Here is a 27,536-nt window from a genome sequence, read left to right on the forward strand (position 1 = left end):
TCCAGTGAGTGATCACACGCCCTTTGTCCGTTCCTCACCGTTCACACTAAATATGAATTAAAGTGGCAACCTCACCGACTCATTTCGCTCTCCACGTCAAAACCTGATAAATGCGCTTTACTTCAGTGCTGAGAGGAGGTGATCCTTCCCATTTAAATGACCCCCGCAATAAAATTGCCTTTAAATAATGCATGTGAAGATGCACAGCTCTGCATACAAGACGTCATAGCTGCGTTCCTGGTAAACAAGGTGCTTCGTGAATTTCATACAAGTGGCGATCAAGAAGAGTCTATGGCTTCTGAGACTGCTGAGGTTTCATATCAGCGTTAATTCAAGTATGAAGCTGCTGTGGTCCTGGAGCTAATAATTGAGCTCTGTTTTCTGGTTGAGCAGAGGACAGCGCAGGTATTGGGTGGCGTCGAGGCTAAAACACAAAGTGGCTCCCCTGACACCAACTGAACCCATCCCTACGTACCACATCTTGTTTGACACAGGAGCAGGCACGGTCTCTCCTTCTGTGCATTATGGGTGAACAGAGGCACACAAGGGACATGCCTGCTTGACCTGCTGTCTGCTGTGAGTAATGACTGAGAGCAGAGAGGATCATGGGAAAAAGCACAAGACTGGAAAGGGAGAACTGAACGAGGAAAAGAAATGATGGGCGACTGGTCAACCTATTGACGGCTGCACTGATCTATTGAAATGCCATTGTTAATCAATAAAAGCGGAAGAATGGTTGAAGAGTGTTGAGGTAATTTTAACAGCTTGGGTTCTGGTATGAAATAATATGATTACTACATAACGGATGAAAGTTCAGTCAGCTGGTCAAAAAGTCTAAAAGGATGGCAATGGTCCTGTATCACTTGGAAAGGGTTTATTTTGGGATGACTGCTTAAGCATATTCTCCATGTTATTACTAGACCACTTAATGAATAAATTAAATGGACAGGAAATATTGATTTGAGATCAAATTATTGTATTACGTGGGGAAAAAAGGGAGCTGTGGAGTGATACAAAAGACAAGAAACTGTTCCTATATGTAGGAGTTCAGTAACAAGGGACTAGTCAAATATACAGTTTAGCATAATTATACAAAAAAATAATGTTTGCAGTGATCGACCAATCAGAATCAAGTATTCTGGAGAGCTGAGTAATAAATAAACAGATTTTCTTAGTAAAATTTCGAGACAATCAAAATAAAAAAGCCACTTCATATTCAATGCAAATGTTTGTCAAATGAGAGTCTAAAATACTAAAACTGATATCATGCTTTGTATTAGATTTGTCTATCTGTGTTTCTCCTCTGGGATAGATACCAGTGCCTCAATCTATGGTAAAGTAAGTTTCATTAACACAGATGAGGCTGATTTTTTTTAACACTAATTAGAAATTGAGATCGTTTATGGATCACTGTGCATATTAAATGGCCAAGCGTTTGTTAATAGCAGCTAGTCAAAAGGAACTAAAACCACTGACTGTTGCTGGATCACATTAAAAATTCAATCCAATCTAAAGCTTAGACAAGATTTTCATTTGTTTTAAGACTTGTCTGTTTGTTTTGCCTGTGAATCAATTTGGTCCTGCTTGGGAGAATGATTAATAAGCACAGCTGGAAAATAAGTACCACTGCAGAATTTCTGAATCACTGTAAAAATAATTTGAAACGTTAAAAAAAATGTATTCAATTGTATGACATAATTTGATGCTTGATTTAAAACCAATTTTACAACTTTAAGATGAAAATAAATTTTAACTAATATAGACATTAATATTTTAATATTAGTTCACTAAATACATAATATAACAGCACTAACACTGAAGCTTTAAAAGTAACAATTCTTATTATAGGAAATGTATGGAGATTAATACTGTGTAACAAAACTATTTTAATAATGATAACATGCAATCATTTTGATGACAAAGTAAAAGGAGTTTTATGCAAAATATTTAAGGATTAAAAAAAAGATGTTGGAAAAGTGGATTTAAGACATTTTAATGGCTTCAAATCATACTGTAGACTAAATATGAGAAGAATGCATCATCAAATAATTACTTCAGCTCTCTGGAGATTCAGAATAGAGGAAGGAAAAAACAGCAACAAAAAAAATGATAAGGGCAGCACAGACAGAAAAAATGGCCGCTTTGCTGCAGGGCAGTGAAGTATTTCCACAAAAAGAAAAAAAATAAACTGCGATACACAGCAAACAGTGGCCAGCTAGACCGGTGATATCTTTCATGATCGAGTGGAAGCATACATAATACATACATGATGCAAATGAGCCCATATTGATTCACATGGCTAACAGAGCAGGAATCCATTCAACAGTCTGAGAAATAACAGCACTGCTGTGGAGTTCATCACCTGCATTCATTCAGCGGTATATGTTGCTGAAGTAAGCAGGATAAGCTACTTCACCCCTCAGGTTATAGTGCTCTTAAATGGGCTGTGCATTAAAATACAGATGGCAGAAATATTGCCGCACATGCTAATCAGCAGATTTCTGTACTTTGTCTATACATTTCATTGATACATAAATTTTAAACAACTGCCTCCATTTTTTGCCTTAAGACCCATGAAGCCATTAGGAAACGCATCAAACAGCCAATGACTCTCATTCACATCTCATTGTGAATTAATGACCGGAAAAGGTGAGCAAAAGGGCGTATGCTTGTTTCTCTAAAGGTCTATGAGCACTGCGAATGTGCGCCCCAGATGCTTTTGTACATTTTACAGGTTCATTCACCACTGCGAAGCCACGATTCAGTGCGGCTGTGATTTGAGGATGGGCGGTTTTATTTTGGGCCTGTCGTCTGGTAAGTGACTGCCCAATCACGCCTGAGAGGGCCTGTCTAGCCTGTCAGGCTGAAGTATGAGGGAGACAGAAGGCGAAGACATGGAGCGGGACACATTTATGATTGACAGACCCTGGCTACACTGCAGAGGAGGGGAGCAACGTACTAACCATGATGCCGTACCTTTAAGAGACGTATAGAAAATAAATAAAAATGGTTAATGAGGAAATAAAAAAAAATATGCACTTATGTTATCATAATTTAAGCTTTCACAAAACCAAGTTACTCACAGAAACATTATCACCATAATTTATTTTCTCCCTAAGGTAAAACTTGAATACTAGAGAAGATTTTGTTTTAGGCTATGTAGTTGCAAAAAAAAAAAAAAAAAAATTATATGAATAAATAGAAAAATATAAGTATCACCCATGTATAAAAAATGTAAACAAAACCTTAGAATAAATTAAATCCAAATAAAAAAAGAAATTAAAACACCAAAACCAAATAAAACAAACAAAAACAAAAACATACAAAAAACTAATTAAAAAAACAACAACAAACCAAACAAAAAAATAATAAACAACTTACCAATCCATCTCATTAGTGAGGTAAGGATCTGGAGGTATTTGGTCTTCTGCGCATTGAAAAAGGTGAAGGGCCCCAACAACAGTGTGAAGATTGCCTGAAGTGAAGTAAAAATACAGAAAACAAGTCAAAGAAAGCAAAAAGCAGTTTGCAGTAAAAACAGTGTGCTGTTAGGATACCTAGACAGATCTGTGTGGTATTTTATCCGAAATAACTACCAAATGTAGCACCTATTTCAGCCACAACTGAAGTGTATACATAGGGCTACTGACGCATAGGACTTCATGAACGATGGGTGCTCCAATTCTATGGAGATCTGTGGAGTTGTGGAGCAGACTCATGGTACACACATACTTACTTTTTATGTGCTTGTGTGTGCAGGCACATAGATTCATGACACGCTTCTAATGAACTGCACTGGGTTAAGTGTTGATGCCAGACTCTTTGATATGAACATTACAAACATTACAGACAGCAGCAAGAAGTACTGGACCTCCCAGTCCTGGTGTGCTTGACCGTGCAAGCAAGGAATTTACTCTGAATGTCCCACATAACTACACAATATTAAATCACATCTTTTGTGTTTTTAAAAATGTTTTCATGTTTGGCATGAAGGTAGCTGTCCTTAAAGGAGCTATGTGGAGGTTTTTACTTAAAAAAAATCTTTAAGATAGAGTTTTCATTTGTACATGTATGAGCCAACCATGATGTAAAAAAAAAGAATGACACCTCGACTGTCCACCACGGTTGCCTCTATCAGCCTGTAGGCTCAATTGTTTGTGGAGGAGTCGGGCCCGAATTGCCGCGAAAATTCATAAAATGTGACGTCATGCGTGTTCTCGTCTACTTGGGCTTACAACCGTACGGCACGCCAGCCATTATAGTATGCAGCGGCAATAGTGTTTTCAGATGGACTCTGTGGATGGAAAGAAGCGACCAGCCTCCAGCACAATTCAGACACCCACGGACACTCCTCGAAGTAAAAAAAAAAAAAAAAAAAAAGAGCGTGCTCCTCTGGGCACTGAGAACGAGCATGAGACTGGCTGCAGTTCCTCTAACGGCCAATGGTGTCAGTAACGGTTAGAAATTTCAGAACCTACGGAATGCTCCTTTAATACATACAACTGTTGTAACAAGGCTAATGTCTTCCACCTGTGAAACCCATTTTAGGTGCGATCAGTCAATTTCCATTAAAAACACAATCACTGTTTAAGCAAGGAACTAAAATACATTTTTAACATTCCTGACCTATTTTTGTCTTGAAAGTAATCTCTAATCTGATTCAGCTGGCCTCTTCTGGTACATCACAGATGCTCTGACTCACTATTTTGCATATGATGATTTGGTTTTCAGGCCACCAGCATACGGATATGTTTGCCAACACAGTTGAATAAAAAATCTATCCCTTTTCAAACACAATTAGACCAGGAATGTGAATTTAAAAAAAAGGATTCAATTTTAATGTCCTGTTGAGTAGACAGATTAATGGCTAAAAACAGAGCTCAACACACTCCGCTAAATTGATGGATGTCTCTTATTAAAGAGTGAATTGTAAATCATCATGACACCATTCATACTTTATCTTGAGAGGTGAGGAGTGTCTTGGTTTTTGTATAGTCAGATAGGATGAGAGTGAGATAACAGTCCATCATGATGCCTGCATGTTTGTCCTGATAAAAGAGCTGACAGAGAGGCTGTCAAAAGCTAAAACCCTGTAGGGACAAGACAAAAGTTCATGTGGGGTTCCTATAAATGGTTGTAATGGGATATGAAACAATAGGGCAGAAGTTAAACAGTTACCAGCAAAAAAGGTTTGGACTTATGTAATAATTGAGGAGCGATACTGAAGAGTGGGACAGATGGGTGTTTTTCTCCATTTCGATTTTGCTCTGAAACTGGCTGCACATTGCCTATATTTATGATTTCAGTTTGAATGGACATCTTATACAGCATCGCAGTTAATCAATCTAAAACTGTGATTATGCTTTAAGCCGTCAACCATGTTGGCAAGCCATTAAGTGGTCTGAACTTTTGCTTATACATATTTATTAGTGGTGGGCATAGATAAATTTTTTTTTAATCTAGATGAGTCTCACTGTAATCTTGGAATTAATCTAGATTAAAATGGCTCATTTGAATTCTGACGAAGGCATTCAGAATACATGTGTTACCCAAATAAAATAATGCCTAAAAGTAACGTTAAGTCTTTGAGAACGGGTTTCTCAAGACAGGTGGTGCATTAGACCAGGGGCTCATCTCCTGTTCCAGAATATGGCGTTATTTTATGGTGTTATATCCCTTTCAAATGTCGAGAGCGCATTACTGTAGCGCGAAAGTACCTTAATATAATACGCGAATCTCACTGGGCGCATGCTCTCAGATACACATTGCTCTTGTAACGTGTTCAGTGCAATCGCGATTACAAGAGCAACGTGTATGTATTTAAGAACACACGCCTAGTTCCCACACGCGAGCAAAGAGACCCGGGGCTCACACATTATATTAATGTACTTTCGCGCTACAATAATGCGCTCTCGACATAGGTGAAAGTCATCATAGCTCGCGTAGTATAGACCCAGCTCCCAACCCAACTTTGAGAATAGATTAACGGCAATATTTTTTGTGTCGCCCAATAAGAGTCTCACATTAACGCAGCACGTTAATGCCGATAACGGCCCACCGCTAATATTTATGTATATGGTTGTCTGTGTGTGTGCGCAATTTTTTTTGTTAAACTATTCAAATTATTGCAATATAAAAGTATATTTAAAAACTTTAATATTAGGTGGGATTAATCATTAAATATATTTAAAAAAAACATAAAAAGGAGAAAAGAAAAGTCACCTCGGAGCACCCAATAGAGCAAATACTACAAGAAATGAGCATCCACCTTGATGAATTCCCATAATGCATTGTTGTCAGCATGAGTTATCTTGAAATGCCTGCATCACTCCCACCACACAAAAATATACAACCAACCCCTTGTTCCACGATGGTCGGAAACACCCACGACCCTAACCATGAGCCCTAACCATTTACTCCCAAGCAGAAATGCTACATCCCAGAACAGCCATAAAATACCAAATGCAATCTCATGTCAACACAAAATGAAACTGAAAACATAAACCCTGTAAAACAGCTCAGCTTTTTTTATGGGAGGCAATGTCTAAGCTAGCCAATCTCAACTCTGACGGCTGGGCCTGCTGTAGCTCCTCATCTAAAGCCTGACTTATAACATATGCTGCAGTTTCCGATTTGAGAAAGGACGTTGGCAGAAAGGTTGGAAACTTGACAGGAGCTCGTCCACGCATGCCAGGAGGGCAGAGAGATAGTAACGGATTTCCATTCCCCATCTCATTCCACGAGTGTTGCTGGTGCTGATAGTGAAAATGGTGCAACATTGGCAAGCTGGTGCCCAACGCATGCCTGGAAAGGACAACAGGAAGGAAGTTTGGCAATAGATTGATGTGAGGGGAGAAATGGAGGGACAGGTCCAGGCAGAGAGGGCATCAGGGGAAGGAGAAAGAGCGAGAGCCGCGGGATGCTTGGTGACTCAGATGTGACACAAAGAGAGGCACTGTGGCATACTGTACTTATTATCAGAGCACAGAGCTCAGTAATTAACAATATTAGCATAAAATAGCCATACATGAAACTCAAGCCATGAAAGTGTTATCACTGTTTGCTAAGGAATGCATCTCTATTGCTACGAATTATGCTTGGGGTTAAAGTTTTGCAAACTCATGTCTAAAATCAAAATGCATTTTAAATCAATGGCATGATTTAAAATGTGATTAAAAAAAAAAAATAATGGTATAATCAATATAATGATAATTATAGTAATATATAATATTAAATTGTAATGTAACAATGTACTAGATGTTACATAAAACATTAACATTTTTAAATAACATTCAAGATGATGATACAAAATAAAAAATGTATAACAACAAAAATAATAAATGTACTATCATTAACCATTTAATAATAATTTCAGATAAACTCTGAAAAAAATTTCAGATTAACCGCTTGTAAAATAGTAATTATTTCAAAAAGTATTGTTATACAGTACAACATTATTACTAGGGATGTTCATTTTGTTTATTACCTCCTAACCAACAATCAACACCCGTTAACAGACAAGATTATTTTAAACTACTTGCGCTTTTAGAAACACATCATCGGTGATATTACCTGGGGTCACAAGGTGTTTCGGGTCTTTTGAATATCATACACTCTCGCCCAAGTGACCCGACCAGGGTTGATCAGACCCCGGACTGTGCCCTAGCAGCAACCCACAGATCTGCCCTCTTTAGCCAAATCCACCTAGATGCTTTTTCAGCTGCGTCTATCTTGGGGTTAACTGCTTTCCTTCACCTCTCTCCTGATATTCAGAGTGCCATGTATGCCCTGTACAGCGACTGGCCTGCAAAGCCCCGGTACTCAACCTCCACCAGCCAATACTTGGCTTTCCATCCTTTTCTTAGCAAGTTGCTCCTCAGTTCCTCATACTTTGCTCTTTTCCGCTCAAAGGCCTCCTCCATCCGCTCTTCCCATGGTAGGGTGAGCTCAAGCATCTGAACATTTTTTAGTGAGTCTGACCACAGCACAATGTCAGGCCACAAAGAACTCTCTGTGATGTGAGGAGGAAACCTAAGTTGCTTTCCAAGGTCTCCAGTCCTGTGTAGCAAGGAGTAGCCCAGTTGCCTTTTGATGTTCTCTAGTTGGTCTTTCACCCTCTTTGACAAAATGAATGGCATTCCTACTCAGCCCTGTCCTCTGGCAGATGTTAAGAGTGTTGCTGATGAATTCTGCTATCGTCCTGAGGACCTGATCGTGCCGCCACCGATAGCGACCACCTGTGAAAGCTATATTACAGCAACTGGTTGTTCCTCTAAGCCCCAGCAATGCAAATTAGATACAATTGTAAAAAATGTAACAAAAAATAAATAAAATAAAAACGGTTTAACGAGTAGCTTAGTATGCAGCGTTTTAGTTCATTTTTGTGGTGCGCGAAAGGAAACAAAGACAGTACAAAGAAAAAAAAATGTTAGAAGGAAAAAATTCTAGTGATAGCGCCGGTGTCGCAAGGGTGAGCGCACACAGTTAAGCATTGCTACTTTGACAGTGCAGCCTGTTTATTATCATAATACAGTCAAACAGCCAAACATACGGAAAACAACACAGCTCAGTTTAAATATGTAGTGAAATCTGTGCCATTAAGTGTTATCACCATACCGGCGTGATGTTATGTTATGCCAAACACATTTTATTTTACATGGATATTTGAACGCGAGTGAAGTGGCTTACAGAACCAGGGTTACATAATTATATTTTGGCATCAAATAGGCTACATCGCAAATAAATACATATTTGATTTAGTGTTGAATGAGAGACCCAACATTGGTTTAAGTTTCGTTTTAACCTAAATGAATTAGTTTTGGCTTTTCATTTATATAGCATCCTTATATTTTTATTGTTCTTTTCTGAATATGATTTGTTGTTGTGTGAGGGGAAATAAAATAGCCTAGCTTAGCTATGTTTAATGTGCTTATAATAATGTTTATAAACATTTTGCGTCGGCATTAGACTTATTTCTGAATGAAATAATAAAATGTGACTTTTTTTTTTTAAACGCAACTTTTATACATGTAGCGTATTTTAACCAGGCAGCAAACCTGTTAAAATATTTTGATTAAAAATAAATATTTAAAACATTTGATTGTATTAATCAGTCAAAGTTCTTACTGTCGGTTAATGGTACTTATTACATGAGTTGATTATGCATGTTTAATGGAGGGAGTAGTATTTTTTTAATATAATTATGCTTCTAAAAATAATAAAGCACTAAGGAAACTGTGGCTGATATTAGTTGCCAGTGCATTGTGGTAAAAACTACATTGTACAATTTATACAATCCGTCTAGCTGAATATTTAATAGGTTTTATACAACTTCCTTCAAAAGGCAATATGCACATTTAATGCTGTTCTTAATCAATTTCATCTTTCACAATAAACATCTTTTTGCTGGGTAAACACCAAGTCAATTTCCATGCTAATTTTGTCCTTCTTTTGCAGGCCAAAAATTGTGTTCATTGGGGCATTCTGACTGATTTGGGTGTCTTTTTTTTGGGTGACTGCAATGTTCCTAAAGCAATATCAGATAACAAATTCAGCAATACTGTGCTCATCTAAACCCAACACTTGACTGAAATGAGATAAGCCAAAAAAATTGAATGAGAAAATGCAAAGGTGAATAGCTTGACGGAAAAGCAGAACTTGACTTATCGCATTAATATGAAATGAAACCAAGCAATCGATGACCAGGGGATGGTGTCACGGCGCAAGACATCAAATTCTGAGCAAGTGAGATATTGGCATTATGACTTGAGTTTCCTGTTTGAAAAAACAAACTATTTTTGTAAAAGTACATACCTCGCCCTTGTATTGTAATACTCGCATGTATTGAACTGAATTGCACAGAAACCGCCCAATAACACGTTAGCTTCTATTTAAACTGTGTAGTGAGCAAAACCAGTATGTTTTTCTTCCCGATTACTCCTCTAACTGAAGATGTACCAAGTGTGGATGTCTCTAGTGGACATTTGTGTCTCTGGGAAGGCCTATGTGGCGTCACAGAATGTAGGATTATAACTCAATTGATAGCGACATGCAAAACAGGGATTATATTTCCAATCCCCACAGTGTCAAGATCCCAGTGGCATTTGTCTCCACTGCTAATCTTTGTTAGACATTCTAGACAGGATCAACAAATAGAAAGCAGATACACTGCTACACATCACCTAACAGAACAGACAGACTAGAGAATAATGTTTAACCTACACTCAAAACCATAAGCATTCGGAAACAAACTTAATTAACAAAAATACATGCATAGAAGAATGTACAGGAGAACATTTAACTACAACACTCCTTTTATGCTACATTATCTGAACGTCCCACAAACCTCAAACTTTAGAGTCTTGTAGTTGACCTTGGATTGAAAGCCATCAGTGTGAAACAGGCTAATAAGACACACATTAGGCAGAATAAACCTGCTACGAAGCCAGCGTAAAAACTGGGAACCAATAATGACTCTGTAATTGAGCTTTTTTTCAGCTCATTGTATCGGTCAGGCGGCGTCATTAACCTGCAAAATGAGATGCAATAAGCCATCACAATTAACAGCTCAATTAATGAAATGGATCAAAACAAATGCATTGAAGAAAGCAAACTGAAAATTTTAGTGGAACAAGAAAAGTGATTATTAAGTGTTTTGGTTTTGGGGTAGGTATATTGGCACTAATTGAATACTGGATTTAAAAATAATACTTTAAATTCATGAGACACAACAAAAATAACTGATAAAAACTCTCCAGGATGTGCAATGGAACAAGCCTAAAGCTTTTTAAAGACACTCATGGCATGATTGTAAACCGATATTTTACATGAACTTATTCAAAATTAGCACAAATGGAAACTTTCAGGCATCAGTAGATCAGTAAAATCACACTCATCATAAGATGCTCAGATCCCATAAGGGGACGAGGGTTCAGGTTCTGGCTCATTCAGTCTCTGCCTAATAATTTCTGATGATCCAATAAGGTATCTGTGCAAATCTTATATAAAAAGCAGCAAATATGCTCAGAACTCCAGGGAAACTGAAAGCGGTCAAGAGAGATCTTTCTGTATATCGATCTTCACAATCACAGAAAGCACAAATATTAATTTGTCCCAGTAGGTTTCTAAATTAAGACAGGAAGTGTCCTAAAATCATTAGAGTATATATTAATCTTTGGAGAGGTCATGGGTTTTGTCTGCTTGAATATTACAGTGGGAAAGGCCAAAAGACCACAGACTGATTTTTGTCCTTGAAATATTTTGGTTGTTGGTCTCAATCCATGACAACATTTTCCAAAAATACCTTTTCTTCACTTACAAAGCATATTAAATACAATAAAACAGATTTGTTGGGCAATTTCCTTTCTCATTTTGCTTACTAACAGACCTGAAGCGTAGTGTATTACACAAGTAACTAAACTTTTATCTTTACATTTCAACCGCAGCACAAACAATCATGTTTTATTGTTTGACAAGCTCAAAACTAAGACTAATACATACCAATTAGCTTCCCAACTCGAGAGCCAGGTTTAAGAAAAAAATTGTGTAAAAATGATTAATAAGTGTGTTGGAATGGGTGTAACGCTCCTCACTCTCATTCATATCACACAATCAGTTTTTCTAACGGTCACAGAGCCAATAAATCACTATGGAAGAGCTTGTCAGGCGGTGTTCATTAAGGCTGGACAGTTGCATTACTCCACCATTCATGGGTCAACAGCTCTCTCCCAAAGGCCTTTCGTAAAAAAATTATGTCTATATATTTAAAAAAAAAAAACATTCGTCCATTAAGAGTCATTTACAGCATGATTACTCTGGCAACTGTGGTGTAAATCAAAGCTGAAACCTTTCTAAATCAGTGGGAGCCACTGAGGAGCAGGTCTAATTCTCATGACTTTGTAATACTGTGTCAAGTTCACCAAAGTTCACTTAGTTCTCTTGTAACCATGGAGCTTTCTGTTTTGTCCAATTCAATGAATGCTAAATAGAGTCAAATCTTTTTCTCACCAAGATCGGGGCTGACACGACTTTTACAACCTGTTAGCTAGAAATCCAATCATGCATCAACTATGATTAACCACTTTACAGACAGAAAGAAAAAGAAATCACAAAGGGAAAGGGAAAAGCTAAAAAGATCAAAAAGAGAAATTATCAATAATTGAGAAAAGGAAATAATAAAATTAAGGATAAAGGAAAGAAAAAAAACAGGGTTATTTAAAACAAACAACCATTAAAACATCAGTTTGCTTGATTTGGATTAAAGAAAAAGTCTGATGAAAAGACATATACAGAATACAAATAAATAGTTGCAAATGATTATCATACATACATATTATATATCAAAATGAGTCTAAAATCAACTTTGTTGATAGAAGGTATGGCAAACCTGAACCTAAAAATAATATATACTTTTTAAAAACATGAAACAGTTTTTGTAGTCAGTTTTGTTTCAATGTAGTCAATTTCATTTTCATGTAATTTTCTTAAAAAATAAAATAAAAAAAACATTCAGACCTTCACTGCTTTAAGCAGTCAAAGAAAATGGCAGGTCATGGCTTGAAACTGTGACTGAAATACTAAAAGAGAATCTCCACCAAATAACTCAAAATCTAGTCAATGATTCATACCGATATGAATATCATATTTCTTCCATTAGGTAAGTACAAACCCAATTCTAAAAAAGCTGTACAAATTGTGAATAAAAACAGAATGCAATGACGTGGAAGTTTCAAATTTCAATATTTTATTCAAAATACAGCATTGATGACATATCAAATGTTTAAACTGAAAAAATATATAATTTTAAGGGGAAAATAAGTTGATTTTAAATTTCATGGCATCAACATCTCAAAAAAGTTGGGACAAGGCTATGTTTACCACTTTGTGGCATCCCCTCTTCTTTTTCTAACAGTCTGCAAACGTCTGGGGACTGAGGAGACAAGCTGCTCAAGTTTAGGAATAGGAATGTTGTCCCATTCTTGTCTAATACAGGCTTCTAGTTACTCAACTGTCTTAGGTCTTCCTTGTCGCATCTTCCTCTTTATGATGCGCTAAATGTTTTCTATGGGTGAAAGATCTGGACTGCAGGCTGGCCATTTCAGTACCCGGATCCTTCTTATACGCAGCCATGATGTTGTAATTGATGCAGTATGTGGTCTGGCATTGTTATATTGGAAAATGCAAGGTCTTGCCTGAAAGAGACAATGTCTGGATGAGAGCATATGTTGTTCTTTTTTGACCTATAGAGTTTTGGCCAGCAGATGTTTTCTGGAAGTATTCCTGAGCCCATGTTGTGATTTCCATTAGAGTAGCATTCCTGTATGTGATGCAGTGCCGTCTAAGGGCCTGAAGATCACAGGCACCCAGTCTGGTTTTCCGGCCTTGACCCTTACATACAAAGATTGTTCCAGATTCTCTGAGGCTTTGGATGATATTATGCACTGTAGATGATGAAAACTTTAAACTAATTGCAATTTTTCTCTGAGAAACTCCTTTCTGATATTGCTCCACTATTTCTTGCAGCAGCATTGGGGGAATTGGTGATCCTCTGCCCATCTTGACTTCTGAAAGACACTGCCACTCTGAGAGGTTCTTTTAATACCAAATCATGTTGTCAATTGACCTAATAAGTTTGGTCCAAATCGGTCCTCCAGCTGTTTCTTTATATGTACATTTAACTTTTCCAGCCTCTTATTGCTACCAGTCCCAACTTTTTTGGAATGTGTAGCTCTCATGAAATCTAAAATGAGCCAATATTTGGCATGACATTTCAAAATGTCTCACTTTCAACATTTTATATATGTTATCTATATTCAATTGTGAATAAAATATAAGTTTGAGATTTGTAAATTATTCCATTCCTTTTTTAATCACAATTTGTACAGTGTCCCAACTTTTTTGGAATCAGGTTTGTAGTTCTAAAGTAAATCTGAAGTAAACCTCCAAATCCACTGCCATCATCTCCAACCTTGTACTGCAAATATATTTGTTAATCTAAAATGCTCCTGAACAACAGTCCAAACCCCTTTCAGGCAACAAACATGTGGAATGAAGGTCAAACAAGTAGCTTGTTCGGGGTGACATACGCAAGGATGTTTTAATAATGAGACTTCGGCTTGTGCTTGTGGATTTCATTTCATGGAAATCACGTACAGCCTCGTCCTGACACCCACCGAGGAAGACCATTACATCATTCTGCGATGTCCTTGGACCAGATAACCAGCTTTTCCAACCCTAGAACAATATTGTACCCAGCAGGAAACTCCCGGTGAACATGCAAGCTGTTCAATGGACTAAAGTTAAGCTTGCAGAAATTGACTTATGGGAAATTAAAAGTAACTATAATAAGGGGCTACAACAGACCTGATAAACACTGGTGGTTGGGGGCTTACTTACAGGTCAAAGTCTATGATATTCCGATCTCTTCAGTGTAAATCCATGGGATCTATAAAATGAGACACACTAAAACATGGAGCAACAGCTGTGGGATCCTAAACTGCATTTGGGACCAGAGCTGTCACTGTGAAATCAACTACCGCAATATTACAGCATTGTGACAGATCATCCTTGCATATCCTGCAGTAGATACAAACAGCCATCAAATGTGCTTCAGACGTGGTATATTATCATCTTAACCCAAGGCTGAGTTTGTTTTATCTGCATTTACTTCCCCTGCCACATCTTTTCTTAGTCCTCATGACAACTTCTTCCCCGCTTGGCAAGAATCGTCAGTGTGACTGTGGGTCAGCCAGTGTTTGCACTGGCACGATGGTCCCACTGTGGATTAGAGAGAGGACTCTTCCCCTGATGGGCCACTGCTCAAGCTCCTCGTCCTGCTGTGCTAATATCCACTAAACCATCTGCGTTGTCTTATTCCTGCAGTGCCATCTACAATCAGCGCATCCTCAAAAGAAAGCTGCGAAATCAAAATCTATTGCTGTCAACTCTAAAATTTTGCTGTAAAAGTAAAAGTAACCATCTGTTTAAAACAGTTTGTCATTGTTCTTTGTATCTAAACTTGTATGAAAGCACCAAGTTGGACAAAGTTTAAATGGTAGTAATGAGTATAATATAGTAAATAAAGATTTACAAATCCTTCGCACAGAAAAACAAATAACTTTATTTAACAATTTCTGCGTACCCTTCTGGGCCCTGAACGTGTTGGCTGGTTTGCCATCTATGCAGGGTCAGAAAGCTCTCGGATTTCATCACAGATATTTTAATCTGTGCTCTGAAGATGAACGAAGGTCTTACGGTTTTGAAACGACATGAGGGTGAGGAATTAATGACAGTCACACTAACCATTTAAGTCATAAGTACATTTTCCCAAAGACAAGAAAAACAAATCTGAGCTTGAGTGTATTTATTTCTGTGATGCAAAGCTGAAGTTTCAGCATCATTACTCCAGTCTTCAGTGTCACATGATCCTTCAGAAATCATTCTGATATACTGATTTGATGCTCAAGAAACATTTCTCATTATCACGTTTTGTGACTTTTTTTTTTTAAAATTTGTTTCAGGATTCACTGATCAATACAAAGTATGACAGAACACCCCGACTAAAGTTGTGGACTTGAGGGGAAAATAAAATGTGACAAAATTACAATTTAAGGTCACTTGACTGTGTCTTTGTTCATGCCACAAGAATCTAAACAACCATCATATGACTTTATAAGAGTCATAGCTTACTGTATGAGCAAATGACTGTTTGGTGCAAAGGTTCCTCCCATCAAGATAGTTAAGGAAATGAGCTCATTTAACAAGGACCCATAGAATAAAGGTGATCATGTACAGCCATTAATCCTGCTTCCCCTTCAGAATAATTACCAGCCCAATGAGAAAAAGGAGGACACTTTTTTGTCCTTGATATAATTTACAGCCTCACTCCACATTATGCCTTCCATATATAAGCAGATCCACGGAAGGCTCTCAATACTTTTCCTAAATGAATCAATGATGTCTTGGTCTTGAACTTGTGCTTGTTTGACAAAGTTCCGGTCAAAAGATGCGTGTTAGTGCCTAATGGTCAGATGCCATTAAAGCCAGAACAGAACCTCTGGTTATTTAAAAAGCTTTTTAAACTGGACACTGAAATGAATCAACAGCAGATGAAGTCTCAGTCTACTGATCTTCCTAACAGCTTGCAGTGAACAACAGATAAGATGGCAGTTTTACACAGTGTGGACCTTTACTAATGATCAAAGCTGCTACTTGCCAGGCAGACAGACCTGTCTGACTTTACTCTAGACTCTGCCTTAGCCATACCTGTTTCAGACAACCCAAATAGATCTACTGAAGTCTCTCACAACTGACAAAATTGCTTGATTAAGGGTAAAATACATATACACATACATGTATATATATATATATATATATATATATATATATATATATTAGGGATGCACGATAATATCGGCACAATATCGGTATCGGCCGATAAAAGCTTAAAATGACCATTATCGGTATCGGCCGATATGAATATTTCTGCCGATGAGCCAAACCGATATTCTCCAAGTGAAATAATTGACCTGTTTTTCAGATGTGAATGTCTGTCTACATTTGTAAAATAATAAATTTATGGTAGAATCAGTACAGAAGAGATACATGGATTTCTCTTCAGTAAAATTAAAGTTTAAATATATCAGTATATATTTGTATATATATCGATATCGGTATCGGCATCGGCCAAAATTATTTTGAAAATATCGGCATATCGAATATCGGCCAAAATCCAATATCGTGCATCCCTAATATATATATATATATATATATATATATATATATATAATTTTTCTTTGAAATTCCATTTTTTTTGTCCTTGTCCCGCAGCCCTGATATTTTCAGAGGTTTTTGTGTCATCCGTCTTGGACTTTAAAAATATAGCATTGCTCAGGGACAGCTGTTGAGCCAGAGCTCAAAAATAGCTCTTTGTTTGCTGTGCCACCAGAATAGCAAGTGCTGGAAGTTTTTTTTTTTTTTAAATGATGGGATAAAATAGTGACGGCATTGATCTGCTCAACACTTAAAACTGTGAAGAAATGAGAAGAGAACGAAATTATTTAAGCACATGCCACACACACTGTCCATTATGAGAACTAATGTGCAATGAGTCATGGCCTTGGGTCCCATTGCGTTGCGAAAATATATATACTACATACCCTGACACGCCTACAAATATAAATTAAGTTTTAATTATACTAGTAAATTTACTTGGATTCATATTTGAATATAAAATGTTTATTATATAGGGCTGTGTAATTAACTTTTATTCACATTTTAATATTAAACTAGGGGTGTAACGATTCACTCGTTTTCTCGATGCATCGATTACAAATCCTGACTATTCATATGCATCGATCGTGAATGGTCGATCTCGGACAGTAATCGATTTAAAACGCTAAGAATCGAATGAATAGCAATTCAATGCTTTTAAAATATATACACATTAAATTACTACAATCACGAATTAATGGAGACTTTGAACAGTGTTCATGCCTTGCATCTATCGCTCCACTGTTACTGCCCGAGACTGTCACAGGATTGCGTTCACGCTCCGTTCGTCTCTGACGCAGCTGACGTGCGATCTTTAGGACTCGTGGCCAGTAATACTTGAAGTGAAGTAGCTTTACTTTTCTGAAGTTTAATTGCTCTCTGCATACCGATGTCGTTACCTGAGCAGGTGAATGCTGTATTTATTGCATGGACGGAGCAGAAATGTCAGTGTCTAAATCATACGCACAGTTCCATTGAATGATAAATGTGTTTTAATAATGCTGATGAACCGAATGTAAAGGAAAATTTTAAAATAAGCACAGCATTAACAACGACCTTGAAATAAGAGCGCAAGGTTTACCTGATAATCAGATGCATGAAAGTAGCGTTCGTTGTTTTAGCAAACAGACATCGAGCGCGTTTTCTCTCAGAATCATCATTCGCTGATGGAGAGAAGTTAAATAGCTACTGTAGCATTTTATTTTGTGAAAATGAGATTAACTTTTCACACTGAAAGAGAAGTGAAATTGCTCTCATAGACGTGCTAGGCTTTATCTGCGGCTAAACTGAATAAAAGCAGAATGAACTGATGAAATTTTTTTTAAATACAATTAATGAATGGTGTAGTGCTCACTGACATATCATTTATAACAGTACAGAAACTATAAAGTATATTTTCTACCTTATTCTGTGCAGAAAATTGAAATAATTCTAATTAAATGTAGTATATATTTGACGAGTGGGGCGGGGCCGAGAGACATGGGAACAGGAGCGAGGCCGGTGGATTTTAGTTTGTGTTTTGATTTGTTTTTCCCTTATTTTGATTATTAAAGCTTTCATTTTGATTGTCCGCTGGTTCCCGCCTCCTTCTTCCCATAGTTATGGAGTTTTTATTGTTACAATATATGAGCAAGACTTTAAACAAGAAACTGTCCAATTTTATGGCACCAATCACAAGCTGGTTCCATTACCAAATTGATTATACACGTCAGAGCACCACAACTTAAAAAAAGAAAAGAAAAGACACCTAGTCATCCATCCTGACCCATCCCTGCTATAAATGTCAGAATAAAGATCAGGAAGCTTTAAACAATGTATGGTTGTGTTGTTTTGGGTGTGAGCAGCTGTTAAGCAGTAAAAGCAGAACAGCAGCTACAAAGGCCTTTGCCGACATATGCAGTTTGAGGATCTTTAGTCCAGCACACTCCATTGCTGGAAACTCTTTGGCTGCATTCGCCTAAAAGAAAGACATCCATAACATCCCTCTTTGTGTGTCACAGATAGAGAAAGAACGGTGTCACGGTCTGCCGCCCACTCAGGGATTATAGTGAGGCAAGGTGTTATGTGAAGGCATAATATCCCTCTTAATCTTCCCTTTTTTCTTTCCTAAAGCTTATGCCATGAGGCTGCACTAATGTGTCAAACATCAATCCCGCCGGCCACGAGAGGATACAACTGACCATCACTTGCAAATATTCCCAGGCAGACCACGTACGGCTTCAAGTCAAAGTCAAGATGCACCAAAAAGCAGAAAAAACTAACGCATCTGCATCTAACTCTTTCTTAAAGGCAGGTTTTAAAAGTACGATCATTTAGGAATATATTCAAGACATGTTACAAGGGCATATGGGCACGATTCAATAATCTGGAATATTTGCTAGAAACATCATGCTTCAGTGGACGACCAAAAAATTGATTGCATTTATGAAGATTAAAAATATAATAACAGGTGAAACTGTTAGATCTTCTCATTTTCTCACATCATGGCATCTGGAATAGATTTGAGCTACGTCTCCTTAATAGGACGGGGGATAGATTCGCATGATCAGCACCAATCCAGAATGCAAGGCCAGATAAATAACAAGGACTCTGTTAGACTAACATGCTTTGATTTGAAAGAAAAATATATAATGTCAGTGAGGAACTGCTAATTAACAACACAATTAAAAAGCAATCAAAGTGATGAACTAACGCAAACCAGCTCATGTACACGATGAGAATGAAAAAGTTAGTGCAAAGATGGGGGATTTATGTAAATGTCAGTCATTTGCATGCAAATGTGACCTGACATTTTTGTGGTCATGTTAAAGTACCAATGCATGTTAAATTTTGCTGATGGGGCAAATTTGATGGCACAGTCTTAAAGGGTGAATCTCACAAAAAAATACATGCCTCATATTTCTTCAAAATAAAAAATAAAATAAAGTCTCAAAATTAAGAAATATTAATTTGCACCAAAATCTCAATACTGTAATGCAGAACATGTTTTTTTCACATTAATCTCACATAGCGATGAAAACCTTCCCTTCCAGACACAATTTTATTTATTTATTTTTAATTAGAATAAATCTAATTCTGTACACTTAAATATATTAACAACAGTACATTAACATTTTAATAACGCATTTAACACTTAAAGAATGCACTGTTTTTTAACATTACAATTATAAGAATACCTTTTTTTAACAAGAATTGCCAATTGCTTGGTTAAACATCCTGTGGCACAGATTTACCTAGTCTGATAAAGCTCATAAATTTGGCGGCTCAGATATTTGGGCCCTATGGTCATTCCACAGACTCAAAATTGGTCAATTTTGCTCTCTCACAACAACAGAGACAGTTGGAGGCTAAGGTAAGAGGAACAGAACAGCCCCAGTGACACTCAGCTCATAAACCGGCCGGATTAATCTTTCATGAATTTGAATCTTTTCCAAAAAAAAAAAGATGATTTATTTAAGGGCATTAAGGAAAGGAAAATGAATGATGGCCTTCTAGTCAAACGGTTCAGAGTTTGGGAACGGAAGATGTGGGTTCTGCCTTCTAGCATCCTAACTGCCTGCGTACAGAAATGATCTAATAAACGAAATTACAATTACAGCCGACACACAACATACATGATGTCACGGCATGTGACCTCGTCTTAAAACTCAACACGAGATGACAAACTGAGCAAGCACATATTCTAAAATCAGAATAATTTCCTGTGGTTAACACGCAGTAAGAGGCTTATCCATGCGATGAGATTAAAAAAAGCTGAAACAATGCTTTATAATGGCAGACGGGACAGCCACTTCCCCCATTTCTAGAGATGAAGGAGGGTGGAGCAGAGCGGGATGAATCAGCACATCAATCACTAAAGCCGAGGAGGAAATCACACCGGCGTCTTGCGCTGTAGCTCTATGTGAATTTCAAGGGCACTCAAGAGCCTCCTGATACGCGCGAGGCGAGGAGTCCACAGAGATTACGCAGAAGTATTAAGTGTCTCGTTTGTCTTTCTTACCTTCAGCCGGAGTGAGTCCAGCACCCTGCCGAGACACAAGTGCTGCCAACGAGGTGCGTGTGTGTTTGTAACTCACCAGAAACACTCTGTAGGCATCTTTGCGTCTTACGGAGCCCCAGCACGAATCGGTGTCGTTGTATTTCACTCTCCCAGCACTGCACGAGTGATTCCCACTGCGAGAGGGTGAACAATTAGACACTTCCCACCTCTGAAAATTCATTTCAGGCGATAAGTATTTTCAGGTAACAACACAGTATTAAGAATCAAGGGCATGTAAACTTTGTGAAATATCTTTTTAAGGTCAGTACTAAAAAAAAATTACATGCATCTTGTATGATCCCTCTTATTTTGGTAAAATAGTTAAAATTTGGCAGATTCTGCAAGCTGTATGTTGCTGCCTCCTTTACTGTGCTATACATTAGATAATTAAACTTTCATTGTGTCAAAAGTATATGGAAGGCTCCAATAGAGAGCAACACAAAGCACTTATGAGCGTCCCATGCGCAGAATGATACGCTTTAAGCAACACAGAGTAAAGCACGCTGTGTCTATGTGGATATTTTTTTGTGAGGCCTTAGGAGTTCATTTATCAATTATGATAAAATTGTCTGTTCACACCAAAATGAATGCTCGGAACAAAAATTTGGTGCGATTTGTGCTATTTTTGCAAACCAATGAAAAACGGCTCAAAAAATGATGACACACTGATGCCAAACAAATGTTTGGTTCAATGGATTTCTAAAATGTTTATCAAATTTGCATTTTGCAGTTTATCAAAAATGCTTCTTGCTGTGAACAGACCTTTAAACATTTCTTATAAGTTCAAACATAAACTTATATGTGAAAACGTCTGCCATAAGAAGTTTGTTGACTTTTTATGACTTGATCTGCAAGTAACATGAAATAAGTCCGTTTTAAGTTTTAAATGGTGGGACTAATGTTTCACTCATTAATGTCTAGAACAATAGCAAGATGGGATCCTCCTGAACTCACCATGCGACTTCCATCAGTGATACAGGTACAGCAGCGGCATAAATGGCCAGGTCTCCGTACAGGTACACGATGATGCAGATGTAGAACATGTTGACGCCAACTGCAGAAAGAAGCAGCATCTGTCATTCTGAAGATTCATGGCTTTACATAAAACATCACGTCAGATACAAACGGGTGGAGATGTTGACTGAACAAGAAGATGGGTGGCATCATTCCTTAGAAGATTCCTCTGATGTTCCTCCCAACTCTCTATACTCACTAAACGCATGTATAAATCATCCTAATTAAAGAAACAAGCACTTCATTACGAAATTCCCCCGGCTCTTCTCTTCATTAACCCCACACTCCTCTTCACCTGTTCCTCCATCCATCCATCCATCAATCAGTCCCTGCCAGTTGGAGATGAGACGGAGAGCATTCAAGAGGAAACACATGGGCTACCATACACACATTCATCATCAAGGATCTCGAACGGTTCAACCGACCAATAAGCTCATTAATTACTCAGAAGTCGACTAGAGCTTTCAGACTCTTAAAACTCTATTTAAATAAAGAATAAAATGAAGATATTCTCTTTAACAAGCTTAACCGAGTCATCTTTTCCTCCACATAAAAAATCTCATTTTACGAAGACGAGTGGCGAAAACCTGCCAGAAAACATGGGGAATTATGAACACCAATACAGACAAAGTGCTTATTTTACATTTTTAATAACAAAATGTATAAAATTTATTTAGAAAATGGGGTTAAAATATAATTTTTTTGGCAGGGTTGCCTTTGTAAAATTCGCATTTTAGGGGCTAAATATTTGTATTTTGTATTTGTATACGTTATTTGTATTGGGGTCGCTTCGACCCGCAGACATGAAAAACAACCACCACAGACTTGGCAACACTGGTTGGCATTTACTACACCGAGCCGTAATTCACTGACAATCTACACAAAATCGATGTTAAAATCGCAGGCGATTCTTTGTCGATTTTGAAAGCGATTTTGTGTTAGTTGTCGGTAGACTATGGCTCTCTGTAGTAACTGCCGCTCCACCTGAACCAGTGTTGCCAAGTCTTTGGTTGTTTTTCATGTCCGCGGCTCAAGCAACCCCAATACCATTAACGTGATATTTAGCCCCTAAAATGTGAATTTTACCAAGGCAACCCTGCCTAAAAAAAAAGTATATTTTAACCACGGGAAGCTATTTTTATCAGGGAACCTCCTGAAAACGTTATTGGGCTAGTTTTGGACTAGTTTTGAGATGCAACTTGATTTTTTGTCTTAGCAAGCGCATCAAAAAACTCAATCAATCATTAACTAATTCATCTCCTCGGTGACATTATCCGAAGCTGACTTCTAATCAACCTGTTACTGTGAACATCCCTGATAAACCAGCAGTCCGATGATGAAACCAGGGAAAGCCAGGCTTCCCGTTGGTCATTTCAGACCAAAGCGAATTCATATTCCACTTTAACCTTAAACTGCAAACAAATAGTCGCTGATTGTTTTTTCTCTAAAAACCACCTCCCACCTGCCTGGACAATCTGAAAGTCCATTCACAAACATTAAAGCCTCGAACTTCAGTTGATTTTGGCACATAAAAGTGTGGTTTCTTCCTGCTGAATGGCAGCTCATGGATTGGACTAGCATGTCCTAAGACATGAGGGCAAATGAGTATTATATTTAAAACGGTCAGTAATAAAGTATTCTATACTATATACTAATCTTCTTCCCAGCGAGTTACGCTTCAATTGAATACATTTGTAATCAGAGTCTGCTATGCTGCTCAGGTAGTCATTAGTTTCTCCCAAGTGTACCTCCAAAGTGTGCACTTCACTCCATCCCACAATGGAAAAGGTCAGAGCAAAGCGAGCACGTCACGCTTAACTGTGTGTGTGTGACGTCCAAGCTGAGGAAACACTAAGCTCTGAAGCTACAAGAGTGTGTTTGTGTTCATCAAAAGTGAGTGCGTGTTGGAGGGTGTAACGAGTGCTCCACCTAGCGGGTTCAGTGTGCGTTCACATGCTGTGGACTTGTGCAACCAGGGTCAGAAATTAACCTTTCCATTATAGTGCAATATTTGTACTTGGGTATTTCTTTCTTTATTAAATTAAATGAATCTGGATACTATTACCAATAAAATTCTCTCAACGTGCATTGATCATCAAGTTTATATAGACAAACTGCTTAATGCTGCTTAAAGATGGCATATTTATACGACAACAGCATTATGCTGTATAACGTAAATAGCTTAAACAAAGCTAAATTAATTTGTTTTCATTTATTACAAAGAACTGTTTTATTGTAGTTTATTGCTCTTGTAATAAAGCATCTAATAATGCTTCTTAATTTTGATGCATAGAATACAAAAAAAAAAAAAGTTTTAAGTGGGAGAACAGCTCTTCATTTTCTTGTAAGGCTAACTCGACCGTAAGTTGAAGGGATAGTTCTGTCATTAATTTCACCCTCATGTCGTTCCAAACCCGTAAGACCTTCATTCATCTTCTGAATACAAATTAAGATATTTTTGATGGAATAAGAGAGCAAGGAAACTACCACGTTCAAGAAGACCCTGAAAGGTAGTGAGAACATCATTAAAATTCTCGTAGCTTCATAAAATGACATTGAACCACTGATGTCACGTGATGACTATATATGACTATTTTAATGATCTCTTTACTACCTTTCTGGGTCTTTAAAGCGGTAACGGTGTTGCTGTCTATGGACGGTCAGAAAGCTCCTAGATGTCATCTAAAGCATCGTAATTTGTGTTCAGAAGATGAACGAAGGTCTTTCGGGTTTGGAACAATATGTTTTTTGGAACAAAACAATTGTGTAAAACGTGAGCAGGTTTAAATATGAGGTAACTTATTCATTTTCACATTTGACATTAAATCGCAACAGTTGTATTAGATACAGTTTAATTGTCTAAAGGCATTTTTTTCCCCTTGTCTTGAATTTGGGGGGACTTGTGAATTTTGGTGGCATCTTCTTTGCCCCCTGGTTAAATTTCCGACCCTGTATAGAACAGAGCAGCAAACCATTTCTGATGTCCGCTTTTCTTTGATGGTTTGGAAAAGATGCCAAAAGCAATGCTGCTGAGATATTACAAGGCTGCTCTGGGCACTGCTGAGTCAGCCTTCGCGTAGCGCTGCTTGTGAAATAATGCTTCGGAGGGCAAGAAACCTGAAAAAAGGAATCTGTATAAATGACACTTCGGTCTGTGGTTCAAGGTGAACACGTCTTCTTCATATTCATCATAAGATTCTCATTACCTGGGTTCTCCATCTGGAAGCAAGCCTCACCTTTCCTTACATTAAAGTAGATAACAGATCTAGAGTGAGGTAATTACAACCAAAAGTAATTGAAACTAGTTCTAATTACACCACATTAGCAGCCAATAACCTTGTTCACCGTGACTGAACTTTCCAACAAAACTTGACCTTCGGAAGCCATCCTTTAAGGCCTGTTTAATAGCCACATAAAGCTAAATGTCCTAACTGAAGATTACATTGTAGCACATAATGATGCAGGAACTCTTACCTTTATTAAAAAACATGGAGGCCATTTGTCCCATCTCGACTCTCTCGACAATGTCAAAGTGGTCTATATTCGCAGCACGCTCTGTTATATCAGATGACAAAACCAGCAGTGAGCTTAAGATTTCGACATTGCGAATCATTATCTTGACAAAGACACAAAACAACGCAAACAGCACTTACGGACAGAGAGAATGGGCCGCGTCTCGACAGGCTCGTAACGTCCCCGGATAACATCATCATCATCTGAATAGTCCGAGTTGGAGTCGCTGTCATTAACCTTAAAATGGTTGTGACAAAAATAATGGTTCGTTTAATTATTGAACAAACATGCGCTTAACCAAAAACCATTCGTCCCCATTGACTTTTCATTGTATTGTGCTTTCATTTAGCCTTACTTTTCTTTTGTGCAGTAATAATATACAGGTTTGGAAAGTAAAGGATAACATCTATATCTTTGGTGAAGTGTCCTTTAAGACTATGTTCTATACGACTGACAGAGGACGTTTTATGAGAAAATGTTTGATTACTGCCTCAGTTCACTCAGCTAAAAAGCTGTGTGCACAATATAATGTGCCAAACAAAAACAAAAGTAGCAATTTGTCATGCTAAACTGCAAAATTGGTCATGGCATGCTTATTCAGCATGAGTATAATATATGCACAACACATGCTGTTGCAGACAACAGATGATCTATTAGATATGAATAAAAACATTTTGCTTTTAAAGTTGCATAGGCCCATTTATTGCTTGCCAGAGAGGTTTTCTATATTCTGTTTGTATTGGTGAAACGGTCTAGAATCACACTGAGCATTGGCCTCATTCTGAGTCTGCTTTAAATAATAGCACTATTCTAGTACTTCTGCCCTAAATGGCCCGGTTTCATTCACTGATATGTCAGTCTCGTTCAAAGCTTCATCGACTTTCTGGCTTGATTACCTGCAGTGGAACGTGCAACATTTCCAAGATCAGTGTAATTTTCATAGGGAATGACCTGAGACTGAATAAGAACATAATGTTCTTATTCGGCTGGCATTAAACCGATGCAGTTACTAACCTCTTCCTGTTCTCTCCTCTTCCAGCGCAGCTGGGCATTGGCAGCGGCCATGGCTTCAATCACAAATGTGGTGGTCATGAAACTGAGAGAAGACAGAAGAGTTCAATACAAGAATAAAACAAGAACAGGGCAAAACACAATACAGAAAGAAGCCACTGGCTGGTATCATGAAGAAAATCCTGAACAAAAACATTAAAAAAAATGGTAATCATGATTATTTTAAAGACCAAACAAAAAAAAACATTTTTTTCTTTCACTAAATGCAATATGTTTCCCCATCTGAAATGATGTCTGTTGTGGTCAATAGGAAAACAACAACAACATAACCAATAATATCTACAGTAATTCAAACAGAAAATTAAATGATACATATTTTTAGGTAATATAATACACAAACACAGACACTTTTAATGATATCATTCATTTTTGGTGCAAAAATTGCAACTGTATGTCATAAATACATACTACGTCCATCTCCTCCTATTACGCTAACCGACCGTTAACAATTTTGACCGATTAATACAATCAGTTAAATGGTTTAAAAAGTCATTTATTTATTTCCGGTAATTTATAAAAATAATTAAAAGAGTTTGCTGCATTGTTAAAATAGGCTATGCTAAGCGGTTACAAAAAAATTTCTTTGCGAGAAAAAAAAAACATACGGCGCGTAGCATATTAATAAATCACATTTTATTATTTCATTCAGAAATAGGCCTAATGGCGACGCTAAATGTTTACAAACATTATAATAAACACTGCAAACATAGCTATGCTATTTTAGTTACCCTCGCTCCACAACAGATCTTTAAAGAACAAGAATAATAAAATAGCATATAAGAAGCTATAGCAACAAACGACAAGCCAAAATGAATACATTTAGGCTAAAACGAAACTGAAACCAATGTTGGGTCTCTCATTCGACACTTATTCTCCTATTAGTCATTTGTGTACATTCACAATAAAAACAAATCTTTGTGTGTAAAATAAGCCTAACAAAAACAGGATACTGCTTTCCGCAATCAGTTTCCTTCTGCACAGCACAAAAAATAAATGCATTTTTTGTTCATTTTCATTAATTTATTAATGTGAAACTATATTTCTCATATAGGCCTATTTATTCGCTATATAGAGCCTAGCTTTATTATGATTTTCTCCGCTCGCAGAAGAGCTGCAGGTGCGTGATTTG

The 27,536-nt window shown here is 37.4% G+C and overlaps 1 protein-coding gene across 1 annotated transcript in view; it reads right to left on the reverse strand.

Moving 5' to 3' along the window:
* LOC127952680 (transmembrane protein 104) overlaps window positions 1-27,536 on the reverse strand; it is a 46,074-nt gene that overhangs the window by 13,806 nt on the left and 4,732 nt on the right. The window contains exons 4-9 of the mRNA XM_052551334.1: window positions 26,351-26,432; window positions 25,477-25,573; window positions 25,298-25,378; window positions 21,764-21,863; window positions 20,847-20,943; window positions 3,382-3,475 (exon numbers count right to left, since the gene is read on the reverse strand). Coding sequence (XP_052407294.1) covers window positions 3,382-3,475; window positions 20,847-20,943; window positions 21,764-21,863; window positions 25,298-25,378; window positions 25,477-25,573; window positions 26,351-26,432 — 551 coding nt within the window. The remainder of the gene's footprint in view (window positions 1-3,381; window positions 3,476-20,846; window positions 20,944-21,763; window positions 21,864-25,297; window positions 25,379-25,476; window positions 25,574-26,350; window positions 26,433-27,536) is intronic.

Source organism: Carassius gibelio, chromosome B3 (genome assembly GCF_023724105.1).
Source record: "Carassius gibelio isolate Cgi1373 ecotype wild population from Czech Republic chromosome B3, carGib1.2-hapl.c, whole genome shotgun sequence".
Lineage (NCBI taxonomy): Eukaryota > Metazoa > Chordata > Actinopteri > Cypriniformes > Cyprinidae > Carassius > Carassius gibelio.